At 34.1% G+C, this 13,118-nt stretch overlaps 1 protein-coding gene across 1 annotated transcript; it reads left to right on the forward strand.

The window, feature by feature from the left end:
* The first annotated feature begins 684 nt into the window (after nucleotides 1-684).
* LOC129321745 (uncharacterized) lies at nucleotides 685-10,961 on the forward strand. Its single transcript, XM_054967638.1, has 7 exons — nucleotides 685-816; nucleotides 2,889-2,954; nucleotides 4,588-4,643; nucleotides 8,758-8,784; nucleotides 8,886-8,982; nucleotides 9,622-9,746; nucleotides 10,527-10,961. Exons 2-7 carry the CDS (start codon nucleotides 2,903-2,905, stop codon nucleotides 10,635-10,637), a joined length of 468 nt encoding a protein of 155 aa, XP_054823613.1. The 5' UTR covers nucleotides 685-816; nucleotides 2,889-2,902; the 3' UTR covers nucleotides 10,638-10,961.
* The last annotated feature ends 2,157 nt before the right edge of the window (nucleotides 10,962-13,118 follow it).

Genomic DNA, 13,118 nt, shown 5'->3' on the forward strand with positions numbered 1-13,118 from the left:
TGATTATTATAGGAGTTCTTTATCTCTTAAGATGACTGAAGCACTCATTTGTGCCCATAATTGGCTAGTTGCAGGACAATCTCTCTCAGAGTTTGTCTCTAGGCTTGATGAGTTTGACAATTTTCAAGAGATTGACAATGTTGTTAATGTTGTAGGTAATATTTTTTTATTTTATGTCTCTTAATTCAATTTATATATTATATTTTTACACTTACTAATCACTTTATATATGTGTATATAATTTATTTTTGAAAAATGCTTCAAGTATAATTGATACTGCATGAAAATTTGTTAAGTTTGTTTTTAAATTATTATTATAATATAGTGTTGTTAAACTTTCTTGAATGCTGTTTTTGTTGAAGTTATAAATTTAAATTATTTATATTGTAATTGAAATATTTTTTTATGTTAGAAATTATTATAGATTTATTATGATTATGAGTGTTTTTATTATCTTAATTGAGTTTATTAAATTGAAATGAATTATTGCCTCTCATAGGGAAAAAAGAAAAAAAAATTAAATAAGTATTGGACTAATAAAATCAGTCTTTCATTCCTATGATCCAAATTCAGGTCGGTTAATCTTTAGGTTATTACTGGATCAGACTAGATTATAAATTGCCTTGTTCAATCCTAAATCAGGCTCTGAGTTAGGTTGAAATTCAGTGCCATTCAATCATTTGCATGCAGTCCTGATACAGTTCATCAGACCAGAGTTCCAATTCTGCTCTTTCGCCGGTTCTCCGTTTTTGTGTGCGCTCTCGCTAATTAGTCTCTCCGGTGTTCCTCGGCGTTTCTTCTGCCGTCTTCATCCACGTAAGTTTGCCCTCTCTTATCGGTTTGTCTTCTTCATTCTCTCGATAGCAACCCCTTTCATCCATCTATAGGCTCCTCTTAACGCCTTGATGAAATTGCAAATCTGATGGTTGCCTCCTCTGTTTGGGAAAATTGAAGCACCAAGAAGAACCAAACGTGTTGGAGCCACATTCGTTTAATCTCTTGTAGATATAAATTTTCGTATCATGGATAGAATATTTAATTTATTAAACACAATTCTGTGTACCTGATTCACCGTCTTGAGTGTTTTTCTGCTATAAAATAAGATTAGAAGGATAAAGGAAACGGCGATGAAGTATTCCCTGAATCGATTCATCATTATTAATTATTAGTCTGTTAAAATTCTTATTGAGCCCCTTAATCAATATTTATTTAATTTGATTTCATGTAGAGAAGCAATAAACACATCTTTTTATTTTATGTTCGATGAAGTGCTTATCTACTTCACCATGTTTAATTTCTGTCACGAAGGATTTTATCTAATGAATTGAACTCCTCAAAAGCATTTTAATGGGCGTATGTCTTTGATCTCAAATTTTCAGGGTGATTACAGGATGAAACTGAACTTGGTTTTTTAAGGCTACAGAAATATTGAATTTATAGATTGTTTTATAAGGGTCATTGAAGATTTCAGTTTATAGTAAGTCGGAATTGCTGTGCAATCTTCCTTCCTTGTGTTACTTTGAGAATAAATTAGGAGCTTGGTATTTGACTGTGGCGTTTCTCCATCTGTCAAAAGAGGTATCTGGAGTGGGCAAAAAGTTACTAGTATCCTGAATATTTGGCTCCATTGCGGCTAAGATTGGAAGTGGGTTATGTCATTTATATTCATACTTTTGCAAAAGCATGTCTCATATGCCCAAAGTTTCCCTTGGAAGATGATTTTTATAAAACACGGTTCGTTTTCAGTATGGTCACATAAATCTTTTTTGTTTGGGCCATTTGACACATAGCCAATAAACTCATTTTTAATTGTAGTAATCAACTTTAAGCTGAAGACGATTTCCTATCTGTGATACGACCGCTTTCTCACTTTCTCTATCATTATTTTCCCTTGTGGTGACCAGAGGGGGATCCAAATTTGTTTAGATCATGAGAGATATTTTGCATATAAGATTCCTTTAAAGCTTTGGATCATTGTGGACAAATTTGAATTTAACATTTCTAGAAAGTTGAGTAGGACCTTTTTCTTGCAATTGGTTCATCAGCCAAGGTACTGAATTCAAAGGGGAATTCGAATTTGAAGTATTGGCAGTGTTGTTAAAGGCACTCGCTTTTGTGCCTTAGGCGCTGAGGTGAGATGCAGAACAGTCTCATCGCCTCGTGAAGAGAGGCGATGGGTTCACTCAAGTGCTCGCGCCATTCTCAAGCAAAAGGCGTGTGCTTTTTGGCAATTGGTTGCAATTTCCTAGGGTATCTGTTCATAATGTATAAAATGGTTGCTATTTTTATTTCTGTTTTTCCTCTTGTAACACAATTTTTCAGAGTATTTATATGAAGGTTATGTAAATTTATATTTATTATTTTATTCATGATTCGTTGTGTATACATTATGCATTTTCACATGGCAGATTAGAATTACTATATTCAGTTGTACATGCTAGAGAACCTCTATAAACATTTGATGATGAACTAGCAAGGAAAGCTTGGTTTATTTTCTTCTGCCGGGAGAGTAGCTTGAAAGTGTTCGGATTTTGATTATGGGAAAGTTTTCCTACTACCTGGAGAAGGTTTAGAAGAAACATGTTTGATTTCTTTTTTTTTTTATATATCAAAAAAAGAAACATGTTTGGTTGCTCAGATTTGACATTAATATATAGATTTGTAAATTGTGCAGCTTGTTGGTGTTTTCATTATTATATAGATACAGTTTATCCTATGAATTAAGAAATTCTCATTTATTTCCTCCTCTTGGAGAAATAAAGAATAAATGATATTACAACGGGTTATGATAATGATTTGCACATTTTCTACTTTTATTGTGGCTATAATTTCTAGTTAATTGACCTCCATATATATATATATATATATATATTTGTCTCTCAATACAGGGCATATTAAGAACATGTCATTTAAGATGATGTCCCCGCCAGTGCCGAATCGAACTGGTAAAGAAAGTAAGTCTTATTATTTTCATATTTTGTCTCTAACTTAAATGTTATTTTTAGTTTTCTCAATTTTCATTTGGCAAGTTTTCATATGAGAAATTATTAGTTCTCTTTTTGGGAAAGTTTTGTTTTTATAGTTTAGTTTTGGGTAAATTATGTGTATCATATTTGTACCAATTCATTTGTATCATGCTTGTGCCAATTTATGTTTTCCGCAAAACTTTTAAATTTATTTAGAACTCCGTTGTTAGTTTGCATGTTATTTCACTCATAGAATGTAATGGGAAATGGATCCTCTGAATTTGAGAATCATGAATTTTATGAAGTTTGCCTTTTTAAGGAAGAGAGAAGATTTTTTGTTTTATAAAAAATAATAAAATGAGGATAATATCAAAAAAATGAAAACTTCACAAAAATTCACGGATCTCAAATTTAGAAGATTTGCTCCCAAATGTAATCTGATTAGTGTCTGTGAGTTAAATTTAGAGAGATTGTTTCATTTTTGCACGTAACTCAAAATTTAAAGACCATATCTGTGCCCTTAAAAAAAAAAAAAAAGTTTAAGATGTTATATAGTCAATGATAATAAAAGTCTAGGATGTTAATTGCATGGATCAAAATTCAAGGAGGTTTTTTGCAACATACCATTTAATTTTAAATAAGTTTTATTTAATATTAATGTTTTGCTTGTATTTAGTCCTATTATATCTTTCTAAAAGCTTTAAATGATTTTTCATTTTAAAATAATTATTGTAAAATGCTTATAACTCTTTTATGAGTGTGACTGGTTGGGTCCAGCTATGTATTGGCTCTCACTTCATATTATTGACTATAGTCGGGATGAGTTGGTTTCTCATATTGGTTAGGTCTCTCTCTAAAAGTTTTTGGTAAATTTATATAAAGACACAGGAAAATAAAATCTCCCTACAAGTTCTTGAAATGTTATATTCTGTCCTTATAGAGTTCAAATAATTCAAATTATCCCCACAATTTTTTAATTAAAAAAATCAAAGCACTTTAAATAATGTGAGCTAATGTCATGTGGGCGTGTCTTGTCTGTTATGCCCAGCCCACCCAACTAGGGTATCATGATTCTTTTCCCCCACTAAGGCCTAGTGTCAATTGATCTTTGGGCTTGAGTTTTTTTCATTATTTTATAAGAGGAAACAACAAAACAAGCCTTATTCTATTAAGTAAGATTGACTATATGAGTTACATGATATTATTATACTTTATCATCAATCCAGTCTTTAAAAATATTGTTAATTAAGAGGTCTCGTTCAACAATATCAATTTTATTAAAAGAAAAACAAAAACTAAAATGATCTATCGAGCTCTATATGAATACTAAATTTAAAAGATAAAGCCCAAATTACTAGATTAAACTAACACTTGAGGTTGCCCTTTTTTTTCAATTTATTTTTTTGTTCATAGAGTAATTTTATTTCTTTGGAGATTAATATAACTTGATCAATTTGGATAAATATAATACACTTTTTAGCTACGAATATTTTTGTCAAAAGAATTATAATTTATAGCATCCAGTGTCATGCATATAGAGGATTATGTATATATGTTCCTCCCTTGAACCATAAAGAAAGGCATGATGTAGGATTCATTCTGCTTACACTTATCTATGCAGATATAGTGGACGTTCTATATGGCCTTGGTGAAGATATCGCTGCAGATGGAGATAGGGTAACTCTCTCTCCTTCTCTACCGAAAAAAAAAAAAAAAAAGGGCCTTGTCCTTCAAAAAGAAGGTTTACGTGGAAATTTGTTGTATAATTGTAATATTGAATGTTTGTTACTGTTATTGTTTGTTAGCTAGTGACTTTAGGAGTAATTAGCCGTTAGAAGGGGTAAGGGCGTTAGGTGAGCAATCATAGGATTAGAGGGCTATATATACCTATGTAAATCAATTTCATTATCTCATATCAGTAATATTCAGAGCATTCTTCAGAATTCTCTAGTCTCTCTCTCTGCTCTCTCTCGTCTTTCTCAACCTTCTCTTCTCTTATGCACCTCTCTCTCTCCTCTCTCTCTCTCATGTTATAAACCTACAACAGTGGTATCTAGAGCCAGGCTAGTCCTTGGCAAACACAACTCTGATTCAGAAGTTTATGGTGGTAGAAACAAGATCGAAGACTCAACGTGCAATGATTGACAGAATCAACAAAATTGAACAAAGGGCAAGTTGATATCTTGACAGAGATGGTAATTAATTCCAGCTGCTGATGCGTGACAAAGAGCAAGGCTTCTCAAACCATGGGAATAAAGGACGCAATGGGCAGAGTGGACACGATGGCTACTAGCATGATGACTATCGACGACTAACATAGTTCACAATAATGGAGTTTCCAATACTCACAAGAAGCAATGTTCTTCGCTCGCTTGAAAGTTTGAGCGTCTCTTTTAAACTTGACAACATACCAAAAGAATCGAAGGTCCAGATGGCAAGTATGCATCTTGATGATATAGCGTTTCAATGGCATATGGCATGTGAGGCGTCGCAAGAAGGGAATGAACCTGACTGGGTCGCTGATGGAACCCTCTCCTCTAAAACTTAAAATTAGCAGAAAACCAAAACAATACACAACAAATGGGATTGAAAATACTATTGCTAAATAACAATGTTTGATTACAAGGATAATGATGATTCGAGCCAAACTCATATCCCTCATACACTACACTTAAACTATAGTTACAGGGACAGCACAAAATGCACTCACAAAACGGTAACACAAGCATAAGCCATTAGCCACTCACAAACACACTATGCAGAAGATAAAACGATGAAGAAAGATGACTTCTTCCACCCCAATACACTAGACTTTCAAGAGGCCATAACTCTCCTCACCAATCTGAATATTTAAAATACTTCGCACCCTTCTTTCCAGCCAGAGGGAAAGATTTACAGACCCAAAAAGTTACAAAAGGCTGAATAGAGTCCTAGCTGCACCTAATTCCTATTCATACGTCACTTTTTCCCCTAAGGCTGGGAACCTTTGGCTAATTCTCTTTTCTATTGGAGGATAATTCTTTAGTCCACTGGTGTTGCTTTTCTCTACACCCTTTCCCTTCCCATAGCCCCTAGGAAATGATATATAACTCTTTTTTAATTCTTCAGCTTAATCAGTCGCATATGGAGAACTCTTCAAAGAATGCTTCGTGCCTGTGCATGGAGCTCCCATGGATGACCTTATGCGTCTTCGGCAGCATGGGAGTTTAGCGGACTACAACAATGAGTTCGATCAAGTTTTTTTTATAAATTGAGGTTACTTGACTTCAAGGTTGATGCATAAATAGCTGGCTTCAAGAAGGGTTTGTGAGCCTAGTACGCCTCCTTAAGCCAGAACCATGAGAGAAGCCTGTGGCCTTGCACATATGCATGAGATCTCTTTGCAAAGATAGGTTGAGAAAGCCGAACAGCAACGTGCGATTGCACAACGAGCATCGGCCAGCACCAATAATCAAGCTTTTCATCAAAACTCTTGTACACGCTACAAGAATGCGTTAACAAAGGGGAAGTCGGCTTCTTTATCTCAAAAATATACTTCTTTGCATAAGAATTCTGCTTCTCACGTGAAAACCTTGACTGCAGAGGAAGAGGCAGAGCTTAGATCAAAGCATTTGTGTTTCTATTGGCATGGCAAGTTCTCAAGAGATCATAAATGTCCTCAATGACAGAAAATGCAGCTTCAGCTTATTAAATTGGAGGACAATCAAGATTTCAGTTTGGAAGAAATAATTGAAGAAGAAGATGATGATGATAGACCTCTCATCTCATTGCATGTGATTGAAGGTGTTTATGGAGCCTCTTCTATGTGAGTTACAGGGAGTTGTGGGAAAAGACAGCTGCAAATCCTGATTGACAACAGCACACATGCTTTCTTGGACCTTGAATTAGCCAAGAAACTTGGCTGGCAGCTCGAGGGAGCTTCTTCTATGTGAGTTACAGGGAATTATGGGAAAAGACAGCTGCAAATTCTGATTGACAACAGAAGTACACATGATTTCTTGGACCTTGAATTAGCTGAGAAACTTGGTTGGCAGCTCGATGGAACCATTGAGTCTTGACAACTGTAGTACATGTGATTTGTTGGACCTTGAATTAGACAAGAAACTTGGTAGCCTGATGGAACAAATGCATCTTGGGTTGAGGTAGATGGAGGAAGAAAACTCAATGTTTATGGGATTTGGAAGAGTTTCAAATGGAGGATGCAGGGTTGGATTTACAATTGATTTTTGAATTCTTGAGTTGCATACATATGATATAGTATTGGGCCTTAAATGGTTCAAAAGTAATAAAAATGCTTTTTGGGATTATAGAAACCGCCTATGTTTTTCTGGTATTGCCCCTCCCGACATGTTGATGGTTGTGCAATCCAAGAATATGGAAATTTGGGATCTGCAAGAAGAACAAGTATTCTTGTTGCAATTAGTGACAAAAAAACCAAGAAAAGGTTCAGTGCTTTTCTGTCCAGACCTGCAACAAGGCTCCAGAGGGCAGTTTACAGCACTCTGCAAGAGTTTTCAGACCCCTTTGAAGACCCAAAAGGGCTGCCATCATTCAGAAAAGGCCATGATCACCCTCTAGTGCTTCAAGAAGGCACAAATCCCATCAGTTTGAAGCCTTATAGATGTCCTTCGGCTCAAAAGGATGTCATTGAAGGGTTGATGGGAGAATTGTTGCAAACTGGGGTGATTCAAGAGAGTTATTCCCTATTTTCAGCTCCTATATAGTCTTAGTCGAGAAAAAGGACGGCACTTGGAGAATGTGCATTGGCTATAGGGAGTTGAATAAGAAGACCATGAAGAACCAGTCTACCATTCCACTGGTTGAAGAATTGTTTGACGAATTGAGCGCTGCAAGATGGTTCACCAAGCTTGATTTGAGAGTTGGGTATCATCAAATTAGAATGGTGCCTGAGGATGTCCACAAGACAACTTTTAAGATGCATAACGAACATTATGAGTGGTTGACTAGTTGGTGATGACATTTGGTTTAACTAATGCACCAGCAACCTTTCAAGGAAGCCATGAGCGGCATCTTTAAACCTTATGTTTGTTTTAGTTTTCTTTGATGATGCCTTGATTTATAGCTCTAATCTTGATCATTATGTGTAGCACTTGAAGAAGTTCTTCACAATACTACAGGAGAATCATTGTTATGCGTAGCAACAAGGACAGCCAATTGTTTTTTTTCCCCACAGCAAGGGATTGGCTGAAAGACATCAAAATCTCTCATTTATGAGAAGAGTTGATGGCAGTGGTGCTGGCTGTGCAACATTGGCACCAATATCTAGAAAGGAAGAAGTTTGTTATCAGATTAGACCTGCAAAACCTGACTATTTAGTTAATAATAGTGGCTATTAACTCCCAGTAGAGAGAGAAGAATATTTACAATAAGTACAATATCACCACAATTTACCTTTAATAAGGACTGTGTGTTTAGTTACCTTAATATTTGCTTCTAATTTTGATTTTTAATTAAATAACTTGTGTTAGCTAACACAATTTTGTTCTAGTCCATTGCTATCAGTCAATGAAAAAGAAATTGCATGATTTCTTCTACATGTATGTACATAGTTTAATATTGACCCTTTTTTTTTTATAAAATTTAATCAATCTTTATGAGAATAAAAATGCATGGAGCATGTTAACTTGTGAAGCTCTACACCTCTACTATATTAGGTTCGACTTTCAAGAATTGATTGTGGGGTTTTTATAATTATTTATTTGTATTGAGTTAGATATCAGTATATATTATGTTAACTCATTTTGTAAATAATATTTATTACTGCTTGCAGGAACAAATAACAAGTTTCACCACAGATGTACCAATAACCATTTTTTTTCCCAACAATATTAATAACTTATTTCTTGTGTTAATTAATTAATTGGCTTGGATTTGTAATAATATTCTCGTGGTTTGTAGGTTGCATTCATGTACCATGTTTTTAACAAGGAAGGATTCCTTCAAGACTATGGTGGTCCTCTGGAACTTACTTTGGGTACTGGAAAATATGGCTCAGGTCTGTGTTGCATCTTGTCTGTGATATCAAATCTTTGTCATCGTCATCACCATGGGTATATTAAAACATTGAAACAAACACAACAACAATAATAACAAACCTTATCCCACTAGGTAGAGTCAGTTATATAGATTATACGACATCATTGTGTTATGTTATTTACTTAGTTTTTAGGAATGTTAATTAAGAGGTCTTTTGCCAAATTAAACTCAGTACCTTTCTTAATTTTAAAATATCTAATAATTTCTTTAGCAACACATTTTTTAAATTAGTTTTCCCCATAAAAATATCTTAACATAAAATGTCAGATGATGACTTTATTTCTGTATTTAGTAAGACTTGTTAGTTTCTTGTACAAGCCTATTAATTTATTGTGCTAAAGAATGACTAAAATTTCTTAAAACGAACTCACATATTATGTAGAAGTTTAATGTGTTTGATGAGATATGATTAGAAGGATATTACTTGTAATTTATCGTAAAATAGTTTATCAGTATTATGTATTGCTTCTGGGGTTATGTCTTCTTGCTTTTCTTCATGTCCTGGGTAAGCATCTTCGAATTAGCATACACCAAAACCCAAACATGAAATGGACATATTGATCAGAAAAATTAAATATAAAGAAAATTCTTCCTGCAGTGTTTGACGAAGGCATTCGCGGGATGAAAATCCAAGGAGTAAGACGAATATATACGGCACCAAATAAGGATATAAGAGTTCGTCAGAGTTTCTTTCGTAAGGCACTTTACAAGTTGAAGTTGAAAGTAAGTATATCTCCCATGCATCTCAAAATTTGTTTGTATGTATTTCTTTTTTTTTTTTGTATTGTTATAATTGAAATTTATTTTGTGCTTGCAAGATTGTAAGTCATGACACAAATACATAATATGCATGTTCAAGAACTTAATTCTGTAACTCATGAACATAAACTGAACTTTGACACAACGTAATTATTCAGAGTTGTTATTTGTGGACTTGGAATAAACTCTTTTACAAGATAATGGGTTCTTGTGGATGTTGATTTACCTGGTTCATGAGAATTAACAAATTTGTCTTCATGGGAATCTCTCATTTGGATACACAAATTATAAATTTGGATTTGATCTATTTCTTATTATAATTCTTTTATAATTTCAAATTCTTTCACACCCTATTCATTTGAAATTTCAATCATTTCAAATCTTGAGCTCTTTGTTTGTGACAACTCTATGACTTTATGTCTTTTCTCATTTCTTGTGAATTGAAAAATAGAGGTGAATAATCAATCTTAATTGTTTTGTTTCATTTCAAATCTTAACTCTTTTTTTTTCATTTAAAATTTTTTAAACTATCCAGAAAAAGAATTTTAAATGCATGAATTTTAGAAGTGAGATTTGAAATATGAAATTTTAAATGTAAAATCCAAGTTCATCAGTCCGAAGGGTACCTAAAATAAAACAAGAGATTTTTGCTTAAGTGAAATCTAAGACCATGTTTAGGAGTGCAATGAAAAACATGTAATGGTGGATCCACCTTACTAGTAATTGAATGATGTTGTTTTGCAGCGTCTTCCCGATCTTGTGATTTATCAGGTGTCAGTTATTGCTTTTCTGGATGAAAACGGACGGTTTCGTCCGGTCGTAACCCCTGGACAATGCAAATTTTGGGAAGATTGAAAGCCTGCAACCATCTGATCCTGACTTGCTGCCCTCAATGTGAACTTGAGGTCACGCGTGTTCAGTTGACCGATTCATTAGCTTAGAATTATGAACTGGACTAGGAAGCATGCTCTTCATCCATGTGTACAGGTTCAAATACTTCAAACGGAGTAAACCGTAATGTCTAATATTCGCAAAAAAAGCAGCATTACTGAAGGGAAAAAATTAGGTTGATAACAAAACCGACTAGACTTGTGAATTTGTACACCTATATAATAGGTTTGAGCATCACCATAATGGATCGTGATGTCGTTATAATTTATTCATTTGTGTTGCGATTAATTGTCTGTGTGTGTGTGTGTGTGTGTGTGTGTGTGTGTGTGTGTGTATTGTCTTCCCTCATTTTCTAAAGAATGTCTAGAACTGCTTGCACGTCCAAATTAAATATAGCAAGTTTCATGGCATATGTACCAACCATTCAAGTTGTTAAAATTTAATTTGAACAGTTTAAAATTGTAGTGAAAAAAAATCAAAAAATATTTTGTATGATATCAAATCTAGATTTTTAAGATGTTAATCTCGTGGTTATAAAAGAAAAGGAGGGAAAGAGGTTGGGAAAGGAAGAGTAGAGAATTTTCTCCTATTTTTTTTTCCAAAGGTACTGCTAATTTTCCTTAGAAGGCAATTAGCAATTAACATTATTCATATATTAATTATTTGACATGTCTTTTTAATAATACTTTTGATATTTATATAATAAACTTACTTTGGGTATGTATAGAATCTGCTTGTAAATTATCACCATCTTTGTTGCTGTGGTTGTCAAATGTTACACATTTAAAACACTAAAACAGCCATTTCTGGAACATCCGGACAAAAGAAAAAGGTTAAAAACATTGTTGTTTTTTTTTTTGGGTTTTAATTCTCTCTGAACCTTTAGGGGACACACAACCAATGTTTTGAAACTCGGACCGGACATCGAACCGGAAAGAGCAACGGGTTGTGGTTTTTATGGTCCAACCGATTAGACCGACAGTCGAACCGATGACATAAAAAATAAAATTTATATGTGCAATTATATAAATAAAACATTAATTTGTCAATGGTGCTTGGAATTTCGACTTCAAAAGCTAGATGCTTGGATTGTTGGAGCTAGAGGTAGAGGCATGTTAGTACAAGTTTGTGATCTTAAAGGAAAATGTTGGAGTTGGAGGCATGTCGTCATATCATGATTAACAAGCTTTCAATCTCGATGCTAAAGGTTGAATTTTAAAGTTGGAGGCAGATGTTGGAGGAGAAATTAGAGATTGAATTTAGGCCATGAAGGAGAGATTAGAGATTAGAGAAGAGAAGAAAAGAGAGAATTAGTGATTAGAGAAGAAAAATTGTGAATCTAAGCAACTCAGCCTAAATTTCTTTTTTTTTTTATTTTTTTGGCTTTGAACCGGGTTTCCGGTCAACGTCGGTTCTCTCAAAACCGACTGATTCAATCCGAGTCAACCCAGGTCAAAGGTCAGATTGGTTCAATTAGTTGAACCGAACCGTTTTGTTCAGCGGGTGACAGTTAGACCGGTCGGACTGTTCGGTTCGGTCCGGTTTTACATCATTGCACACAATACACCCATCCAACAAACAGGCAAGCAAAGCCTATTTTAGCCCCCAGTATTTTTAAACACCTCCCAAATTTTGGGCCTGCATGATGGAACTTGAAATCCATGATTTCACCAAAGATTATTGACAAATGACTAGATTTACCTACATAAGTTTAGCTTAAATAGGTATGTAAGCTCCTTTTAAGTGGATGGTCGAGGGTGTAATCCTGTTGGTAACCACAAACCATCAGTGATTGCCCATTTAATTCAAAAAAAGAAGAAAGAAAAAAGAAAAACTTAGTACCTATCTTTACTATTAGTACTTTTATGATTATCTCTCTTCCCTTCTCCTCGTTAATATGCACTCATTCATGAAAGATGTAGAAGTTATTCTTTTTTGTTGATATTATCTCTTCTTAATTGCATCAAGTTGTAATTTTTAGACATGTTTTTATTGTGATCCTTAATTTTAGTGAAGAGTAAAATTGACAAGTTAATCATTTTTTACAAATTTAAAGATACTAATTATTATTCTTAAAAACTGTGAAGATGATCAACTTTGTACTGTAAATTTTGTACTAGTATTATTTAATTACTCTACAATTTTAATTCTAGATGGTAAAAAAAAAAGGAAAGAAAAAATGAAGAGGCAAGGGACAAGTGAAGGAATAACAAAAGCGAGAGGGGGAAGACGTAGATTGTAAGGTAGGCAAGTTGCAAAGGTGCATGTAGAAGTGACCAAATGGCAGCATGCAAATCCAGTCACGTGACTGCGTGTGCTGCCTTTGCACACGCCACGTGTTCTACAAACAGCACCTTGCCATCTGAATATACGACACCTTTCTGTCTTGTGATGCTCCTTTTTAAAAAAACAAAAGAAAAAACAGATACTCCTCTCTGTTTTTTT

This window comes from Prosopis cineraria, unplaced genomic scaffold (assembly GCF_029017545.1).
Source record: "Prosopis cineraria cultivar Desert tree isolate PC_DT_omini unplaced genomic scaffold, ASM2901754v1 PC10, whole genome shotgun sequence".
NCBI classification, from domain to species: Eukaryota; Viridiplantae; Streptophyta; class Magnoliopsida; order Fabales; family Fabaceae; genus Prosopis; species Prosopis cineraria.